Raw genomic sequence first — 21,567 nt, 5'->3', positions numbered from 1 at the left:
GGCAGGAAGAGAATGGTTATGTGTCCTTATGGTCTTCCCTCTTTGCCTCTGGAAATGTGTGATTATGATTCCCTAAGAACTGCTCTGGAGCTTTCAAACAATTTCTACACTGAGGGGAGAAGGAGGGCCCTGATTCTACCAGTTTCCTTGTTTTCAGTGGCAGGCAGTACATTAATTGTCATTTCATCTGTATTTTTGCTAATCTATGTGTTATCTATGTGTTAGCTAGAGCTGAGTATTTTTAGGTTGTTTTTGGTGACCTAAGAAAGGATGTATGTTTAGATAACCTATTGTAGACAATATAATAATGATGTGAGCCTTTTCTGAAGGAAGCTAAGCTGAAAACAAGGACATCCATAGTTCTCAAATACCGATCTCACAAGAGGTAGCTATATGTTTATCTTGCAGAACATGCAGAATTGTGCTTAGTAAACACTTTGCTTTTCAAGTCATAGGTGTTTTCTGCATCCTGTAGGTTTTTATTTCTGTTTGTAATATTATCAAAGAAGCATCAGGCAGGAATGACTTGTGTTTTCATTGAAGGAGATGTGTTTTGTTTGAATTGTTTGGAGCCAGAAGTAAGTACAAGTAAAGGTATGTAAAACTATAAGCTGAGCTTGCCCTGCCTCTCTTGAAAAAGCTGTCACAATCCACTGAAGAAGTGGTGCTGTATAATGTTGTCCTACTGATAGGAACTGGTCTCTGTATTCCTAATCAGTACACTAAGTGAGTTTTGTCAGGTTGGTCTCTCGGGCTTTTCTTCTCATGAGAAATGACTAATAACATATGGTACTTCAGTTATGAAGTCAGTGAGTATGTTTTCAGAAGCAACTGAGTGACTTTGGAGCCTAACTTTTACTGATGCATAAATCACATGTATAAGTCACATACAGGCTTTTTAAAATTTATCTAATTATCTTAAATGCTGATTCTCTTATTTGATGACACTGTAATATTGGCTTGTGGTATTCAGGGCTTTTCTTAGTGGTCACCACTTAGAGAACTATAAGTGATAACATGCATAATTTCAGCTTTGGTTTGAAAACACCATGCAAGCTTCCAGCTTTCATGATTTCAGGGAAGAGCCTGAAGATATGTCCCCAGCATGTCTATTATTTCTAAGTTTCAGGGAAGAGGAAAAGAGGTGTATTACTCTTTAAAATTCCATAGTTTCCATTCTTAAGTTTGTGAGGTGACCAGGTTGATAATACCATGGTATTTCCATTTTTAACTCATGCTGCAGCCACTGAGACATACTGCAACTGTCAAGTAAAACATATGTGGCGTGTTTCTGAGTTTACCTGTTCATGTCTTCAGAGTCTGCCCCCACTGATTTTCATTGCCATTCTTCAAGTTATGAGTCTTCTATAAATCCTTCCTTTATGTATTACATGAGTGTTTCAACTATTTCACTCATGAAAAGAGTGAATAATGAACACTATACAACTCCGAAGTGTTTATCACTGTTTGTTACGACATTTTAATATTCCTTCATTGGGGTTTCTGGTAGGTTGGTTGATCTGGATTTTTTTTTCTCTTTGTTTTAGTTTAGTTTTGATGTGTTTGTTTTTTTTCAGTAACAATCTCCAGGACAGTGTTTTCTTCTTCACCTCCTTGAGGTAGCTTTCCTTCTCCCATCATCCTCCATTCTGAAAATTAAAGGAAAAAAATGCAAATTCCACTGGATAATTTCTGTAACTTCTTGGATTACCTTTATTGCTTTCATAGATCCCTAGTCTAGCTAACCTACCGAGTCTGCTTCTTGCCTATTTAATCTATCAGTCCACGTAATCTAATGTTCTTTTTAGGTACCAGTCATTGCCCTGTATGCTTTCTTTGTCTGATACATTTAAAGAATATTTTATTACGATATCAGTCTTCATACTTTTAGCTGTTTTTTTCCTTACATTTCCTCTTCATCCTGCCTAATCTTTGTTTTACATCGAGCATGCAACAGTTTATGCTCTGTTCTATTAGTGTTACTTGGGCATGATTTCTGTGTTTGGAAGGATACATTTTCAGCTTTGCTGAACTCTTATACCTTGTTATTTAACCATTGTAGTGTTTCTCTTCTTCCTTATTTTTGTTGTTGTTGTTGTCCTTAGATATGGATTCTAATAAGGTATTATTAAGGCCACCTCCCTGCTGATCTTATAGATTTTAATTCCTTATCTTTTCCTTTCAGACTCTTTCTGACTAATTTCCTCTTGTTTTGGGGTTTTGTTTTTGTGATTTTTTTTCTGCTAATTCTCCCTCCTGAAGTTGCACATGCCCATACTACCTTTTTATATAATCTGCTCAAAGGGTATGAAGTATAATCATGTTGATCATTTCTATTTCATGTTTTAAGCATGCCTGCAACTGCTCTTGTCTCCTCAGTCCTAAGCCAAATGTACCATTTCCCTGCTATGGTCTACAGAAGGATGGTTTTTGTAGCAGAGTCAAACACAAAAGATGTTCATATGCTTGACAGGTGACTCTTCCTTGAAGAAAGTTAAAACAGCTACATCTATATCTTCTTTTGTCTTGCTGTGTGTTATTAATACCCTGCATACCTCAGTGCTTACATCTCTCTTGGGTGGTTCTTCCAATATTATAAGGAGACACATTCAATGCTTTGGGAAGCATTGAGTGGTGCATTAATTACCTGGTTTGTTGCAACTATGCAACTCCAAAGTTACAGATGTAAAAATAGACTTGGTCACCTTCTGTTCCTTTTCATCACTGATCTGTTTAGTGCTGGAGCTTTTTCGTCTCAGCTTACGTGGTGAAGTCTTAACATGGTACTGGGAGAGAACCTGAAACATTAAGCAAGATACTGTTTAATAACACCTATTAATGTCTATTAAGTGTACTAGGGGATGTTGGGGAATGAACTCTTGCTAAATTCCTTCATTTCTATCATGGCATTTGTCTTGGCAGCCTGGTGTACAATGAAACACGACAATGTGGTCTTGCTGGCCTTGTGCGTTTGGGTTCCACAGTACACCAAGTGTGATTGTTTCTAAAGAGAATGCCATTGCACCATCTTTTTATTTATGCCTTCTATGCTTTTTTCATTGTCCATGGAGTCATTTAGAAGGCTAAAATAACATGAGATCTAGATTTACGTCTCCACCACTCAGGAACTGGAATATAAAGAGAATTCAAGATCTCTAGTTAATCTGTCAGCACAAATAGCTCCTAGAGGAATTAGCTGTGCCTATGGAAAGAAAAATAAAAAATAAACAAATCCTAGAACCCCTACTCATCCCAGCTTTGTTGTATTAAACACTGAAAGGATCTCTGCCCGGTTGGGATGCTCAATACATGCTCCGTATCAATCTGTGGCATGTGGTGAAATGCTTCTTCTTGAAAACCCACAAGAGAGAAGTAGTATAAATTAAGAGTAATCTCACAACAGCTATTTTGGAGTTCTTACCAGTGAAAATGTAAGTGTAGCAATATTGTGTATCTATTAAAAATCTTGAAAGGCTCTTTATAACTAGATGATAGGAGTGATAACGTGTAATTTATTGATGTTACACAGATTGAGAAAAAAAACACAAAGTAGCAATTTTTGTGTGAAAAGGGGTATGATAGAGGAAATAAAAACAGAGCAAGGGACTTCTCCCCACAGCTTCATGCCTGTGTGTGCAACCACGTCAACTTTAACAAAAAATACCTTGTGCTTTGATCCTATATAGTGCTTCAAAACAGGGCATAGCCCTCCCTGTATTCAAAAGTAAAACTCCCAGATGTTATCACTCATGTCTTTTGGCTGAGCAAAGGGTAGAATGCGCCTGAAGGCACACCTGTGAAATAACTCTTAAGTACTACAGTAGTATCACCTGTTTGTATCACCTGTATGCATGCATATACATGCAATTCCTGGGCCTTTTCCCTGCAGAGAAAAAAAAAAAAAAGGAAGCAGCAATGTGCATTTAATGCTACAGATCCATCTCATGATATCAAGTCTTCCATGAATGCTATGTTCTTGGTTAGTACTGTCATTTGTTAGTTTAGAGCATTCTGTCCTATGTTTTTCTATCAAAACTAAGCAGGTGGGTTTGGAATATGCATGCTGCCAGGAACTGAAGAGGTCTCAATGAGGACAGAAACTTTTCCTGTGGCCGTCAGCATCATTGATGTGAGCTTATACTGTTTACTGCTGATATTTAAATCTGAATCAGAAGCAGGCCTGAACACTCACCCCCTAAACTCAAAATAAAGGAGCCACAGTCTAGCACAGTATGAATATCTGCCTCACAGTATTTCTGAGTTGAGATGCTCACCAAACTACCCAGTTGTATTAGTTAACAATTACCCTTTTACTAACAGGTAAAAAAGATAAATGGAAAAAATAACCAAATTAAATCTAGCATTTTCATGTGATAGCTTTCCTCTGGCCAGAACTGAGACACAGCCACTGGAAGAGAGAAAAGAATTCTTTTCCCAGTCCTGTGGACTGGCATTTACAGCTTCTCATCCATTCCTTTTTACTCCCATCAACCACTACTTCTGTGACCAGAACAAAATCTCCTACTTCTAAAGACCTTTCTCTGGAAACACGTAGGGTATAAGCAGTGCTCTTCCACAGACTGCAGCTCTCCCATGAAAGCCAACCATTTCTGACTGCACCCTTTTCCTAACAGACTGCTACAACCACTCCCCTAGAGGATTCTAGCTTGAATAGAAATCTTCTAAACAGGTAATTATCTTAAGAGGTTTTAATCTATATTTTCCTTTTAACCAAAGCCCATAGGCTTTTAGTCTTACTGTATTTAACCACACTCCAACTGATAAGCTTTTTCTCCTTGTCTTTCTGCCTGGGGGAAAACCTAACAATACAGGGCAAATCTGAAGAGTTCATGGAATAGCAATTGTTTCTTTTGGCCGACACATTTTAATGTATTTGCACCTATTATCCCTCTAATTCATTCCTCCTCCACACTCAGCTCCCACCCCCCAATCCCAGCCCTTTCTCCTCCCTGAACAAGATTTCTGAGAGGACAAAAATGTATACGATCCAACACAGTGAGATGACCAAAAGGAATCCCTGTTCACTTTTTGTGCAGGTTTGCAATGTGAAATATGCCCTTAAGATTTAAACAGAAGCCCTTGAAACAGGTGGAAGTCTTCTTAATTAATAGAGTAAGCTTTTAATTGGGACCATAAAGTAGCAAAATACATCATCATGGTTACTTCCATTTTTCTAAAAGTTTATTCTTTTTTCCAAGAAGCATCCCCCTAACCTTTGTTTAAATGGAGAGTGTTATCACAGTAACTTCATGGGCATTTTTGGCCCATCTTAACTCTTACCTGGCTGGTAACTCTTTCGCTGCAAATCCTCAGCATGCCACATGAGTAACAGTACCTGGCACCATAGAGGAAAACTAGCAATAGATGCACGCACCTAGGTTTTTAAAGAGCCCAGCTGCCTTAAACTTACAGCCAATTAAAACAGTTGGGCCATGCTGGGGCTTGGCATAATCGTGCATGAGCTCTCTGGGAACAAGCGAACACAGTTGAAACAGTTTTCATTTAGAATATTAAAACGTGCCATAACGAGGAAGAGATGAGCACAGCCTGGTTTCTCTTCCTAGGAAATGGTGCCATCATGTGGCCACACGGCCTTCTCTGCTTCCTATTACAAGAGGGCAGTTGCAGTTTTCTCACTTTTGGGTTTCAGTGGAGTTTGGTGATCCCGACTTTTGCTAATGTAAATTGATTACAGCTTGCAGGAGCATAAGAATTATCACCCATGTCATGACCTTGCCATCCTGGTAAAATGCCCTGTAATGATGACAGCTTTGGTGGTTCTTCTGTTAACATAGTGTATGTTGCTTGTCGGTGTTGTAGATACCTACAGATAAAGCAGCCTCCATCCATATAGGCTTGTGTCTGCACTACAGGGATATATTGGCATGGCCGTAACAGTGAAGGGTCTGCAAAAGAAAGTTGAGAGAGGAGCAGAGAATTGAGTAAAACAGAGTGCATGCCAGTATTCACAAGGGAGGTGTGTTGGACTGTACCTCAAATATGTGCCTGAGAATAAAAGTGGCTTTTGAAAGCACTCTTTTCTCTGAAGTATCTCTGGACTTCCCAAAATAGCAAGAATACAAACTAGCAGGAAAAATAAGTAACCTGTCAAAAGATTGAATATTTCTTTAACATAAAAATAGGTGGATGTCCTATAACACTTCTAAGCCCTTGGTCACCAGAATACTATGACTTGAAGCTAGTTTTTACCTGGTGTTTTGCAGTTTTAAGTAGGATGTTCACCACAGACAAGTAGTAAAGAAAACAAAGCACTAGAGTAGTGTGAGAAGAAAGCTTTATTTTGGTAATCCTGGAGGTCTGAAGAACAATTGGTAAAGATTAACGAAGATTGGCAGTCCTTTGGCAGAGGTAGGTGCGGGATGCTACCCCTCTTTTACATGTGAAGCACACTGAGGCACAGACATTGCTGCCCTGCAGGTCCTGCAGTAAATGGGATTACTGCTGATGGACTCCGCCTGCAGACTTCCAGGCAAAGCACGGGGAGGTGATTCACTGCCAAGCACGGAGACCGAAATAGAGGCTTTTACACTTAACGTTTGGGATTTATGTCCACTGGGTATAGAAGCAATTTTATGTACTGGACACCTATGGTTTTGTCTCCAGTTTTATGTAAAATAGGTATCTCATCATTAGGTAGGTGCTAAAAAGGGATTGGGCAATTAGCTAAATAAATCGTCCACAGGAAACTTGCTGCACATGGCTTAGTCTGCAGAAAAAGCCTGTCTTCTGAGCAAAGTTTAAACAAACTCCTTCTTACTAGCCATCTACTCGATATGTTAGCTTCTCAGAGAATAAGGTTGTGCTTGCGTGTGCATGCATTTCTGTCTTTCAAATAAACGTAGTTATTAGACTATGAAATTTAGAGAAGTTTGACAGCTTTCAGAACACAGTGATTTTTTCTTCCATAGAGTATATTACTGACACATTAATAGATGTTGTGCTGGTAAAAATACAGTACTTCCTGTTAAATGTAGACTGCTACATATTTTGATTCTAACAACAATCTGGTAGGGTTAGGGCAATTCGTGTAGTGTCATCTGGTGTTTGTTTTGGATAGATATTATAGAAGGAGATACTGATTTTCAAGATGTTCAAGCAGATGATTGGGTGAAAATTCCAGCAAACCTTTAAAGCAACAGAAAGCAGGGGCTGCTCCTGGTCAGATCTCCTGCTGAGGATACAAATGTTCTTCCTGTGTTCCTGAAACTCTGCACAAGCTTTTCCCCTGAAGGTCCCTTTTCAGAATGAGGCCAAATATTCAGGAGAATCAGTCTGAAAAGGATTGGCTACATCGGCCCCTCTGGCATCATTGAAATACATATACTAAGAAGTCAGCCACTGCCATTTTTTTCAGGATTTGAAATTCAAGCCACTTCCTTAAGTGGAAAAAGTGTTCTTCCAATAAATTTGGTCCCAAAGAGTTGGAACCTGATGCAGGACTAATTTTGTCTATGGAAACACTAGATACATATTTTTACTCTATTAATGTCGTTTTATTTTAGGGTAACTAATTTGAGAAGAACAGAACATAAAAACTTCATCACTAGGGATAAATCAGGTCATTGGAACCGAAGAAAGCACCCATGGTTATGATTGCTAAGGCTGGGACACTGATACATGGAAATGAGAAAACTTCCTATGGAAATTGTGGGTTTTTCATATGTTGTGATGGACAGGCTGTATTTCCCCTGAACTGGCATGTTTATGCAGGAGTTGAGATTTCTTCATCCTAAATCAAGGATTCTTCAGAGACATGCCTTCCTTAAGGAAAATCTGTAGCGTTTAATTTTGATAACAGAACTTTATTTGCTTGGTTTTATTTATTCTTTAAGGTATTTAAAGTGTATGTATATGAGATGTCTCAGGCAACTGTTCATTCACATCACTCAGCTAAAGTATTCTACCTACTTTAGTACTTTATCTACTGCATTTTAAAAGAAAGAAGAACAAGCTAGATAGAATATGAAAGAAGATAAGAATGAGAAGAGAACATACATGTAAGTCCAGTGAGTGTGATTGAGAGAACTGAGTTTGGATTTTCTAGAAAAAATAGGCTTAAAAAAGAAACGTGAGGCACCTTCCAGTATGTAAGAGACTACTATGAAAAGGGAAATAGTCAATAGTTCTCTGTGTCTGCTGGAGGAAAGGATGATTAATTGGTTTCAAAGTTGAATACTATGAAAACTTTCTCGCTTTAAAGATAGTATGCAGTCTGTTGGGGGAGAGAGTGGAAATCCCCCACATCAGTGGTTTTTGCAAACATTAGGTGAGTTGCTGAAGAAGTAGTGTAAGTAAATTGTTTCCACCACAAGGAAGAGGAATAGACTAGATGACTGTGTGAAGAACTTAGTGCATCCTTTTGATTCAACTAGGAGGCTGTAATCCTCCAACATTTGATTTGGAGACCAAGGATTAGAGGAAGGAGTAGATGATGATGCTGTCTCCAGCAGCAGGTTACTTCAGTTTGTGGTGCTTCCAGAAGCTAATGACTGAATTACAGATGCACATATTCTATAGGAGATACAATGCCTCCAGCTTTTCTTCTGTCTCCCAGACTGTGTATTCTCAATGCAAGGCCTGAGAAGCTCGTCAGGAACGAGACAAAGTAAGCAGCAATTTCAAAATAGTTGTAGTTCTTCTCACTGATACTTTAGTTATAGTTCTTCTCACTGATACTTAGACAAGATTCGTTGCCTAACAATTTTCTGAATGCTTTTAAAGAAAAATTGAGTCCAAAACTCAATCTATATATGTTTCTACAACCCCACCAACTCTTTCATTTGGTGGGCAACTATTCATTTTACCCTCTAAGGATGAAAGTAAGACAGAGCCTTTGGGATTCACTCTGCTATTTATTCCTGTGAAAGACTACGCAGTAACAAGAGCCTGGATTCCAGCGTCAGAGTTAGTTTGCTTCAGGTAAAGGCCATGCACTGAGCTACTGCTGAGTTACAATAGCTTTGGTGGTTTCCTCATCACTGTTTCTAGAAATGGTCATTCATTACTGTGCAATGAGCTTTGCGATACTGTGATTTTAAAGGACACTAGAGAAAATCAAATTCTGTGATATCGTTCGGTTATGAGCTTTAAAGCAGCAAGCGTTGGCTTTGCAGAAAGGGACATCTAGTGGCTGTACAAAAAAAAAAAATCCCTTATTAAATACATTTTAAAATGTACAACATAGTCATTTGTGTATTACCTGCAGTATTCCATATATCTTTGTAGCTCTGCTACACCATGTGTTCGCTGGGATCATTCTCTCTGTTTCTGGCAAACAAACAAAAAAAAATCACTTTTATGAGCCATACCTTTCTAGCTTTATGTAGGTCTATGTGCTGTAGCTTTGGCGAATAGAAATCTGCCTTCAGGCAGTCCTTGATATATCTCAGGGGTGCACTTCCACGTTTTCTATAGCATCTTCCAGCATTCCACTGCCTGCTGTTTCCTTCTGCCATTGCCTTCCCCTTTGGTACTGTACTTGGAGAGGTTGTCACTGTTATTCTCATGGTAAAATCTGCCTTCCTTTGAATACCCTTAGTATAAAAGTCAGCAGGAGGGGTGGATGAGATTCAGGGAAACACTAATCTAAGCACTCAGTCATGTATTACACAACAAAAGTTTTTCCCTTTCCCATCCATGTTGTGCTCCTTCTTACTAGTTGAGGATGAATTCCATGCATGTTTCTGTGAATAGCCTGACAGTTTAATCGCTGTATTTGCATATGGGGAAACGGAGCTTTTTTCAAAGTTGCACAGTAAAATGTTTCACCTTTATGCCGTGCCAGCTTCAAATTGCGTCCCAGGAGGATTGCAAATGTGCAGTTTTTTCTTTTCTTTTTTTTTTTTATTCTTACTTTTTTTTTTTCTTTTTTTTTTTTTTTTTTTTATACTGGCCAAATGCCTATTCATTGCCCATCTGGGTAAGAATGGCCTTTGCATTTTCAAACCCATTCTTTCCTATATGGTTTGTGAATGTCCCACCAATCAGAACTTGCTTCACAGAAAGGGGACAAAACCATTTTACAGGAGTTTCTCAGAATGAGTCCATTGGGTTCTCTACGTCGTGTTTACTGGACAAAAAAAAAAAAAAGGGAAGGGGGGTAGGAGGACACTTAACAAAGACCCCTGGAATTTCACAGAAAATCTCCCACTGTCTCAAGTTTAAAAGAGTGGCAGGTCTGAGACGAGCCTGAGACAGCAATCTTTTTCCTGAGCCAGGCATTCAGTGCGGCGAGTAGGTGAGTGTGTGCATGTGTGTGTGTGCAACTTGTGCAGAACTGACAGCCACTGGGGCTTGTCCAAGGCTCTAGTATTCTCTGTCAGAATGCCACATTTACTTTAGAGTTAAGCCTGCGTTGGTAAGTCCACCCCTTTATGGGTCCCCCTTTATGGGACTATTTGCTTACAGCAGTGTACAGTAAGGAGCAAGAGCAAAACTTGGATCTGGACACAGTTCCCTACAGAGAGGAAGAATTCATGGGATAGTGAATTTTGCTACAGACCGATCTCTAGAAGTTGTTATACTGAATTACTGCTTTTTTATGCTGCTGTGGTTTGTAGCATCCCTGACACTACTGCAAGTGATTTGCTTGCCTGTACTTTGAGTAGGTTTGGTTTTCAGTGTTAAGAGTCAAGGGAGGTGGCCTGGAAAAAACATCCTCAAAATCTGCATTAGTTGTTTTACCATTTCTTATGTGTCTCTTCCACCTACTGCTCGTGTTTTGTTGTTAAGGACTGAATCTCAGTTGCTAATCAGTTGAAGAGGTGATTGAAGTTCCAATTTCACTTGAAGCAGTAAAAAAATAAGAAGAGGATCTTTAAGGGAAAGCACTGTTATACTAGGAGCAACCGAAAGGTGCTCCTTGCCTTACATGAAGTGACTCAAGTGACTTTTATTTTAGTCCCTACACCTCAAGGAATTTAGCATCCTAGATCAGTTCCTATAGGAGAGCTGTTCACACCAGTCTCTCATGAACATGCACAGACCTCTTCACCTTGATCAACTCTGGCTGTTTTCATCAGTAGCTAATGATCAAATGTATTGTGGTTACACAACTCTCACTCCTTCCAGCCGGGACCTGAGGAGGGATGCTGAAACTTAGAGGTGAACCTTGTCCTTCCTCCTTTCTGTACATGATCTGTGGCCAGGTTGCGAAATTTACTTTCCCAGACTTTGGATGCAAATCATTCTGAAAAGGAGCTGGGTCTGAGGATGCATTTTTCAGAGCCTGGGCAACAAAGTTATTGTTGTCTGCCAAGATGCATATGAACAAAGTCAGGATTCCTTGCACCAACTCAAGTCAAGAGACCTGTCTGTAGCATGTTCAACCTTGTGCATGTACAAGGCGTGATTTTTGGTTTAGACTGCTTTTTGTATTAGACTGATGCTCTGCTTATTACGAAATACCTAGTTTGACAAAACCAAATGTAAACTATATGTCATTCCCTTTTCAAGGGAACATCTTAAAGACCTATTTGCATGAAATGGGAGCAATAGGGCAGACCAAGTAGTGATCAATACTTACTGATAGAAAGATTTCCAGTATACTGATACGCCAGCACTCAAAGGCAGATGCAGATAAATGGGGAGCTATGCAATCAGTTGCCATTGCCTACTGTAAGTCTTGAAAAGAAGTTTTTATCATTAATCTTCCACCTTTCTGTGTACTCACAAACACAAAACTTTTGCCAAGCTCTTGTCCTTTCAAATTGAGGATTCCTATTTTTTTAAATACGTTTTGAATCCTTGTGTGCTCTGACTTGCTGGGAAAGAAAAAAAAAATGGATCTACCCTGGAAGCCTCTGGAGAATGATTCTGGCTGGAAGGAGGAGGAAATAGATCTCTTCTGTACATTATTTTTCTTTGTAATAGTAATCACAGTGCTCGTGAAGGAAAGGCTCCTAATTGCTGAGATGTTTTTCCAGTTCTGTGATCAGTCTCATCAGAGGAAAAAGCTCAGGTTTCCCAACAAAGCTTATGAACAAGACAGATGTAATTCACAGCGTCCACGATACTGTTAGTGGTTTCCTCCTTGTTACTGCTATCTGAGCATCTCCCTAGTGCTCTGACCTCACATGGAAATTAGTACCTTTCTGATACTGGCTAGTTCACGTCTGTTAGCATCTGATTTCTTCACTCAGCTTGGCCCCAACAGGATTTCCAGTTCCTGACCTTTATGCTTCCCTTTTAGTATCATCAGCTTCATGGAATTGAAATGACCGCCTGTGTCCAAGGTGGTTTCTGTTTGAAGCACCAAAATAAAAGGTGCTTGAGTGCAGGAGTGGATAAATGAGAAGGAAAAAGCAGAGGAGGGAGCACTCCATATTTTCTTGCAAATTGCAGTGCACATTGTTTTACTGCCTGAGTTTGAGACGTGAAGCACCCTTTAGGCTGGACCAGAGGGACATTTTGGGGTTAAAAAACATGTATATGAAACCATTTTCAGTCTCATTTATTTGCTCTCTATATTTCTGTTAAAACAGACAGTGACAATAAGCTAGTTTAATTTATTCATGCTTCTCTACCAAATTTCATTTTCAAATTCTCACACACTAACAACCAGTTGTGTAAAAGGAGTTGTAACCTAGGTAGGAATATTCAAGACAAAATGCCCATAATAGTAGGGGTGATTTTTCATTACTTTCCTAAGTGTAGTTTTCTGGGAGCCAAGGTGATGGATGTACTATGAATGCTAAGAGAGATAATTTATTAATAGTGTTTCATTTGTTTACCACTCAAAGGGCAGTTGGTTATTCACAGTTAAAAGATGAAAATGTAGTTTCTGCCATGAAAAGCTAAACAGATGAAAAATGAGTAAAGAACAGAATAGGTAGGGGAAAAAGAAAAAAAAAAAAAAAAAAAGAAACATTACAACCAAAGACAGCAAGATAGAGATAGGGAAAAGTGGATTAAGAGATTAAGAAGCTACTTGTGAAAGTTAATTTTGAAGGATATGTTGGCTCTGTACCCATTAGTTAGGTGCTTTTCTAAACTGTTCTCTGTTTATATCATTCAGCCAACCTAAGACAAAGTCTTCCTTAGAGTAAATGTCTGTAATTTTCCAGTTTCTGTCAAGTAAATAACAGCAGGAGAACATTTGTTTTTATATGATGACATTCTGGTGCCAGTCAGAACTTGGGATATGCTAAAAATGAAGGGGACAGCTCATGTTAACTTTTTGCTTTGGGTTCTTATAGAGGACTGTTTGTCACTATTGGGTAGCAAATGTTCTAAACCACAGCCCCAGACAAAACTGTGCGTGGGATTTTAGGAACATTTACAGTCTAAATCTTGAACCAGATTTGGATTTTTGCAAAGTGACTGCCAACTTTTTGTACAAATAGCTGTAGCATAAAACCCAGGATCCAAATCCCTTAAAATGACGATCTAGATAGAAACCACATTTTCACGTTGACCCTTTGCATTAACAACTTGGAGTAAAGGGTCGTTAAAGTAAGAATCTGATCGTTTTTGGAGTAGGTCCACATCCAAACAGCCTAAAATCCAGCTCGGTGTTTGCAGTTGGCTGGCTCTAGGCTTTTTAAAGCCATATAATCTGATAGGAAGTCCAAGGCCCAGGAATGTGGTTGAAACTTAGGCCAGCTACACCTGTTTTTATCTGCTTTTGTCCAAAAAATTCAGAACATGAGCTTCTGCAAAAACAATTGCAGAAGTTTACTTCTATCCTTACAAAGGCAATGTCTTCTTATTGGTGCCTTTGTTTGTGATTTTTACAGTATAATCTGTTTTTTTTTTTTACCCAGTGGGCAGTCACCTTTGCCAATGTCCTGGCTATGTTTCTGCAGAGGACAAGACCCAATCTGTTCTTTTCTTTTCTTTTCTTTTCTTTTCTTTTCTTTTCTTTTCTTTTCTTTTTTTTTTTTTTTGTCACCTGCTTTGCTACAGGTAACATCAGTTGCAAGGGGATGACAGAGCGCATTCATAGCATCAACCTTCACAACTTCAGCAATTCTGTGCTCGAGACCCTCAACGAGCAGCGCAACCGTGGCCACTTCTGTGACGTGACGGTCCGCATCCACGGGAGCATGCTACGCGCCCACCGCTGCGTGCTGGCGGCTGGCAGCCCCTTCTTCCAGGACAAGCTGCTGCTGGGCTACAGCGACATCGAGATCCCCTCGGTGGTGTCAGTCCAGTCCGTGCAAAAGCTCATTGACTTCATGTACAGTGGGGTGCTGCGGGTCTCGCAATCAGAGGCCCTCCAAATCCTCACAGCTGCCAGCATCCTGCAGATCAAGACTGTGATTGATGAGTGCACAAGGATTGTCTCGCAAAATGTGGGAGAGGTCTACCCGGTGATTCAGGATTCTGGCCAGGAGACACCCAGGGGAACACCCGAATCAGGCACTTCGGGGCAGAGCACCGACACAGAGTCTGGCTACCTGCAGAGCCACTCGCAGCACAGTGTGGACAGGATCTACTCGGCCCTCTATGCCTGCTCCATGCAAAATGGCAGTGGGGAGCGCTCCTTTTACAGTGGGGCTGTGGTCAGCCACCACGAAACAGCCCTGGGGCTCCCCAGGGACCATCACATGGAAGACCCCAGCTGGATTACCCGGATCCACGAACGGTCGCAACAGATGGAGCGGTACCTCTCCACCACTCCAGAGACCACACACTGCCGCAAGCAACCACGCCCTGTCCGAATTCAAACCCTGATGGGCAACATCCATATTAAGCAGGAGATGGAGGATGACTATGACTACTATGGCCAACAGAGGGTGCAGATCCTTGAGCGCAACGAGTCTGAGGAATGCACTGAGGACACTGACCAAGCAGAAGGCACTGAGAGTGAGCCCAAAGGGGAGAGTTTTGACTCGGGAGTCAGTTCCTCCATTGGCACTGAGCCCGATTCCGTGGAGCAGCAATTTATGGCTGGTCTGGGCCGGGATGGGCAGCAAGAACCTTCTCAAGCAGATCAAAACGACGTCCCTGCTGACGGCGCTCAGCCTCAGCAGCAGCAGCAGCAAGTAGATGCCAACTCTTCCTCACCAGAGAGAAGCAATGACGTTGAAATGGACAGCAAAGTGCTCACAGTCAATAACAGCACCGAAAAGGGGGCTTTGCAGCCTTCTGTCAACACAACTGTTGCCCAACCATTGCCAACCACACAGATCTACTTACGCCAGACAGAAACCCTCACCAGCAATCTGAGGATGCCACTGACTCTGACCAGCAACACTCAGGTCATTGGCACAGCTGGCAACACCTACCTGCCTGCCCTTTTCACCACACAGTCTGCTGGCAGCGGCCCTAAGCCTTTTCTCTTCAGCCTGCCCCAGCCCATAGCTGGCCAACAGACACAGTTTGTGACAGTGTCCCAGCCTGGCCTGTCAACCTTTACTGCTCAGCTGCCAGCCCCTCAGCCCTTGGCCCCATCTGCGGGCCACAGCACAGCTGGTGGGCAAGGCGAAAAAAAGCCTTACGAGTGCACTCTCTGTAACAAGACTTTCACCGCCAAACAGAACTACGTCAAGCACATGTTTGTACACACAGGTAAGAGTACGTCCCTTTGGCTTACACGCGAAGCCAGGGAAGGTCCTTTACAAACAAGGACTTCAGTTCTGTTTCCCAACCTGCCAGCCCCCAAGCAGGAGGGAGAGGCTGCCCAGAGAGTTGGTCTCACCGAACACTGTCTAAGCTGACTGCATTGAAGTTGAGCCCCTGTGGACACACACAGGTCCCATAGAGGGGCCTAACTGTGTATGGTGCAGAAACAAGCGCTTTTTGCTTGGAATGAAATGTGTCCTGCTTCCATACAAGGAAATGGTAAGCATTTGTTGTCCCCAAGCTCATTCCTGGTGGAGTTGCAGCAGTAGGTCCAAGGCCTGGGTGTTACACACACTCTGCCACATATTTTCTAAATTTCACATATTTCTATAAAGAAGTAAATTTGGAGTTTTTTTTTCAGGAAGTTTTTCTGTACTTCACTGAAGCTCATTGCTATAATTCCCTGTCTGTTGGTAAGCCAGATGTTTTGCTGTCTGTGGTTACAGAAACATAGGAGTTGATGAGAGAAAAATTTAAAATAATGAAAGTAACACAACAACAGCACCCTTTTTGTCTAAAAAATGTAACTTTTTTTAGTATATCGTCTTTTGAGACAAAATAGGTAACCATGTTTGCTACTAATCCAAAACTGCCTTTTCTAGCTTTGTTGAATTATGAGACTTAAAAACATGGAGATATGTGTGTATATATATATATATATATAAAATGAAGACGCTGTTCTGGGTTCAAGACAAAATTTTGCTTGCTTTAGCCCTCAGCTCATTTTGACTTTGGAGAGAAATTTTAGTTTAGAGAAAGTGTAAATATTTCTCTCACCAAGCAGTCATTTTGTTAACATCAGGTCTTAAAATACATGCTGGGTTTATGATATATGGAGTAGAACCTAGAGAAATTGCCTAAGGTATGGGAGGAATGTAAATCATGCCTCCCTACTGTATCAAATAAATTTAACTTCCATGTGTGTATGTAAACTTTTAACTACTATTTATGTATAATTATCATTTAAATTTAAAAATCCTTTAGAAATCTAAGGCACACTTGTACATTCACGTATACATATAATATACAGAAAGGTTCACTCCTCAGGACTGGTACAAAATGCATGATTGCAAGGATCAAGAATTCTGAATCCCAAGACTACCCCTTTGTCTATGTCTTCCATCCTTCTGCTGTGGATGAGTAGCTAAAATACCGTGTAGATGGTGTTGCATTTTTCAGAGAAATATCCCATTAAAAACACAGTAAAATATATCTGCCTGCATCCTTGTTCTAAAAGCTAGAAAGGTTTTTGTCACAAATAATTTCACTGAGATTAGGTGTTTTACTTCCCCCACCCTCAACTGCATACTACATTTGGTATTTAAAGTCGGATAAAAGGAACCAAAAAGAAAGACCTAGCTGCTATGGATAGTCAACCAAGGAAATTGATAGACATTTCCAATCATGAATTCATATTTAGTTTGTGTGTGTCTAAGAAAGCCAAAAATAATGAACTTCCAGTGGCAAGGAAAGAATAGTGTATATAAATGATTTCCAAGTTCATTTAGGAACTAACTGGTTTCTGGAATATCTGGGAAAAGAATAGCACCTTGACCAACAGGGGGCAGGGCTTCAAAAAAGTCCTTCTGAAAATAACCTTTGTAGGTACAGTCTTGAAGAAAGCATGCCACTCTTACCTTGTCCATTGCTGGACGGGGACACTCAAAAAACTGAGTGCAGACAGCTGTGCCCACTGTCAGGATGACTTTGCTCAGCCATGTTAAAAGTAGCCAGGTGAAGTGGCTCTGGAAGGGATCCAAGGAAAAAGGGGAAAGATTTGGGAGATGCACAATTTGAATTAGTCTTGCTGTCAGGAGGGCTCCATGGAAGAGTCTAATCAGAAAACATAAGTCAACAAGCTAAAGTTCACCCAATCTCTATATGTTTTTATGCTTCCAAGAATGATACTCTGATGCAGCTTTATATGCAATGAAAGCACTGCAGTGTAGACACAAACCTACCTCCCTTTCTCCTTTCATATAGATGCAAACAGGCTGGAGACTGATGTTTTGCCATGTTCCATGCAGGCTGTCTTTAATGTAGCCCACAGTGGTGTTCTCAGACGTGCACTGTTGTGGAAACGCAGAGCTAGAATGTATGCAGTCACCATGCACCTTATAAGACATCATTGCCTCCTCCTATGTATCACGCTGTGGTCAATATTCAGTAACTGTCCCATATTACTGGCTAAAACCAACCAAATAGGAAATAACCAAAAGGAAGAACATGCACATCTAATTCACCGAACACCTGGCTTCAAGATGAAGAATCATGGACTAAAAAATCTGCAGTTGGAAAAGGCAACACAGTGATCGCTAAGGAAGCATATAAATCCACATTCAAAGAAGAAAACCTTACAAGTTTTGAGATTCTTAGGACAGAAGAAGTCCCAGAAAGGTTTAGAAGATAAAATTAGAAAAAGCCAGAACACAGCATATCTTAGAAATATGTGCAGGAAAAAATTAGGGTGTTTTTATAGCATAGTCTTAACAGGGTCTAGAGCAAAGGAGACCAACTTCTTAAAAACTCTGGGAGATATCTTGCCTGAGGCAAAAATGAGTGTTGCAAATGTAATCAGTCTCTTGTAAATTAATCTGACATGATTATAGCTGACACACCATCATTTTCCAGATAGCACATGTCAAGTATATTGGCCTGTCTAAACTCACCACTCTATGCTCAGCAAAGGCAGGAAAGTAAGGACTTAATGGGTTTTGACCAAGTGTCTTTGACCAAGTTGGGACAAACTCATCATTGGTGCAAGGAAGTGCAGCATGTGGATCCATCCACAGATGTTGCCATCATATGTGCAAACTGTGAGATAAAAAGAAAGACTTAGAGGTGATAAAATTCTGTCCTTCCCATCCAATCCATATTAATGATCTCCATTTAAAATTGAGTATAAGTAGCATATTTTAATCTCACTATGCAAAGACTAAATGACACATCACTACAGGCATGTGATCGTCTCTGCAAATTGACTCTTCAGGATATAAAAGTCCTGAGCAGATTGTAAAAAGGAGGAAGCAGGATGTGAAAGAAGAGGATGTCTGCTAGATAGGAGATGGCAGAATGACCAAAGGAAATAGTTTTCCACTTGGTGAAACAAGAGGATCGTTTTAATTGTTTCACGGAGACTCTCCTCTCGCCCTAGCAGGTTTGAGGATGATGAACTACCATGTATCATGAAAATGTTGCTTGATGCTATGGAGCCTAAGGCTGTGGCATTGTCTCCCAGAAGAACTCTGAGCACGCAGAGGAATTACAAGTAGTCTGGACAAATCAGTTATATGTGCTCAGCTAAATACTTTTTTAATGCTGCCTGATTGTATTTTGTCCAGATATGATCGGAGTTCACATCTCTGGCTTACCTGGTTAGGAATTTTATTTATCTGGTGGTCAGGTCATTTAAGTTTCATCTCTGTTACCATGGATGTTCATGTGTTAGGCTGCCCTTTCCGTTGTGCTGGCTGGGCAATCCTGTATATTGAGGTACCCTTTTCAGTTACTCTTGTCCATAATTCAGCTAAGAGAATTGACCAAAAATGAGGCAGCAAATGTAAACCTATCGTGAAGAATTGGATTCCCCCGGCAATCTCTAGCACTTCTGAGAAATTTGAAGCAATTTACCAAAAATGAGTGTTTTACAAGTCAGTGGTCTGGTAGATCATGTTTTTATTGCATACGGGTAGGGAGACAGAAGCACTGAAAGGTAAAATAACTTGAACAAGATCTTGCTAGAAAGGAGTAAGAGGACAAGACAGGAACACAGCATTCCTCCTCCCTGCCTGGGGCAGCAGAGGCTGTGCTATTGAAGCTGGGAGTAGAAGATGCCAGCACCTTTTAACTCCTGTTTTTGTCAGTGCCTGCTCCATGAGCTTGAGCAAATCACCTCAGCTTTTCACTGTGTGTAAGCTGGGAATACCTGCAGCCTCCACAGTAAAGCACTGTGAAACCTCTGGTCAGACTAAGTTTTGGGTTCCAAAACAGTTTTTAACAGAACGACACCTTCTTAGCCAAAGCATCTCTCCAAAGACTCACCGTTAGTTTATTGCAAAGAGTCATACAGAGCTGGTTTAATTCTGTTATCTTTTTTTTTTTTTTCTTTTTTGTCTGTTTTTCTTTCTCTCTCTCTCCCTCTCTCTCTCTCTCTGTCTTTGGCAACGGGCAGGTGAGAAACCCCACCAATGCAGCATCTGTTGGCGCTCCTTCTCTTTAAAGGATTACTTAATCAAACACATGGTGACGCACACTGGTGTGAGGGCGTACCAGTGCAGTATCTGCAACAAGCGCTTCACCCAGAAGAGCTCCCTTAACGTGCACATGCGCCTCCACCGCGGGGAGAAGTCCTACGAGTGCTACATCTGCAAGAAGAAGTTCTCCCACAAGACCCTGCTGGAGAGGCATGTGGCTCTGCACAGTGCCACCAACGGCACGCCTGGAGCCACCGGCACCGGCGCCAGGGCCGTCCCTGCTGGGGTGGTGGCCTGCACGGAGGGGACCACGTACGTCTGCTCTGTCTGTCCAGCTAAGTTTGACCAAATCGAGCATTTCAACGACCACATGAGGATGCATGTGTCAGACGGATAAGTAGAATCTCTCTCTCTCTTTGTTATGAACAAAAAAAAAATAGAAACAACAAAAAAAAGCTATGGCACTAGAATTTAAGAAATGATTTTTGTTTCATTTTTACCTTTATTTTCCTCCTTTTTTTTGGGTTCGTTTCGTTTTGTTGTTTTTGTACTACATGAAGAACTGTTTTTTGCCTGCTGGTACATTACATTTCCGGAGGCTGGGTGAATAATAATTTTCCCAACCTCCCTCGGATGGTGGCCTTAAGGCCAGGTAGTGCTTCATGAGCTCCACTGGTTGGATCTCTAGCTACTGGCCTCTAAATACAACCCTTCTTTACTACAAAAACAAAAACAAAAAAACACAAAAAAAAACCACAAACAAAAAAAAAAAACATAAAAAATCAAAAAACAGACAGAAAAAATAAAAACAAAAAAAAAAAACAATTTCTTTTTTCTCACTTGTGAAGAGCACTACAAAAGAAAAAGAAAAGAAACAAAACAAAATATATTACAAAATCTACAAGGCCTACTGTCGTTATAAGTACACCGCTCGCAGTGTTTCAATGGACATAATTCACAATGCTGACCGCTTTTGGACTTCACAGTATCCAGTTAGAACTGTGGAATATTTTGCTTCTGGTTGAGCAGCAACCAGAGGAAACAAGGCCCTGCTGGTTTCCACCACGTGTCTGCTTTCTCACACACACATGCATCCACAAACACACGAAAGGGCTGAGGGGAGTGAAAGGCAGTGTGGCTTGGATAGTGTGGAGTCCCTGCAGGATGAGGAAAAAAGAATCAGAGGTTCCTCACCTGGATTCTGCTCCATCCCACGCTCTCTGGCTCACCCTCCCCGCTGCTTTTCCCATACCACCACCACCTTACAGCAGAAACCAAGAAGATTCAGACAACGAGCAACGGTGGCTTTTTGTAATTTATTCAGTGTCTTTGCTGAGCCCAGGGCCTCAGCACAATCAAGAGGGACTTTCACAGAAGGCAAAGAGAAACACAGAGGAAAATCAAAGATATCAGAGGTTGCAACCTATGGATCTAGGTACAAGAGAAGGGTTAGTTCCCACAATCTTTGCAAAAAAAAAAAAATGCATCAGGATTTATTCTTGTGGAAGAAAGAGGAATAGAGGGCGGGTGGGGAGGGGAATAATTAAAAAAAAAGAGTTCTTGGGACTTTTTTAATTCAAAATTTTATAGAGGGGCAAAAGTGACGTTTACCAGATAGAATGCTGATTTTTTTAATATATTTACAACAGTATTTGTGTAAAAAAAGAAACAAAAAAAGTGAGATTGTTAAAAGTAATTTTTCTTTGTTTTCTTTTTTGTTTTGCGTACACTGCCACTAATATCTTCTCTTTTATTATATATATGA

The 21,567-nt window shown here is 40.6% G+C and overlaps 1 protein-coding gene across 14 annotated transcripts in view; it reads left to right on the top strand.

Annotated features, from left to right (window-relative positions):
* Nucleotides 1-21,311, top strand: part of ZBTB20 (zinc finger and BTB domain containing 20) — a 452,132-nt gene extending 430,821 nt beyond the window's left edge. For all 14 annotated transcript variants that reach the window (XM_082751625.1, XM_082751617.1, XM_082751629.1 and 11 more), the window contains 2 exons: nucleotides 13,948-15,555; nucleotides 19,781-21,311. In XM_082751625.1, the coding sequence (XP_082607751.1) occupies nucleotides 13,968-15,555; nucleotides 19,781-20,199 (2,007 nt within the window). In that variant the 5' untranslated portion in view covers nucleotides 13,948-13,967 and the 3' untranslated portion in view covers nucleotides 20,200-21,311. The remainder of the gene's footprint in view (nucleotides 1-13,947; nucleotides 15,556-19,780) is intronic.
* The last annotated feature ends 256 nt before the right edge of the window (nucleotides 21,312-21,567 follow it).

Source organism: Aythya marila (genome assembly GCF_965140915.1).
Source record: "Aythya marila genome assembly, chromosome: 1".
NCBI classification, from domain to species: Eukaryota; Metazoa; Chordata; class Aves; order Anseriformes; family Anatidae; genus Aythya; species Aythya marila.
The sequence above is the reverse complement of the archived record's forward strand: the minus strand, read 5'-3'. Positions and strand labels throughout refer to the sequence as shown.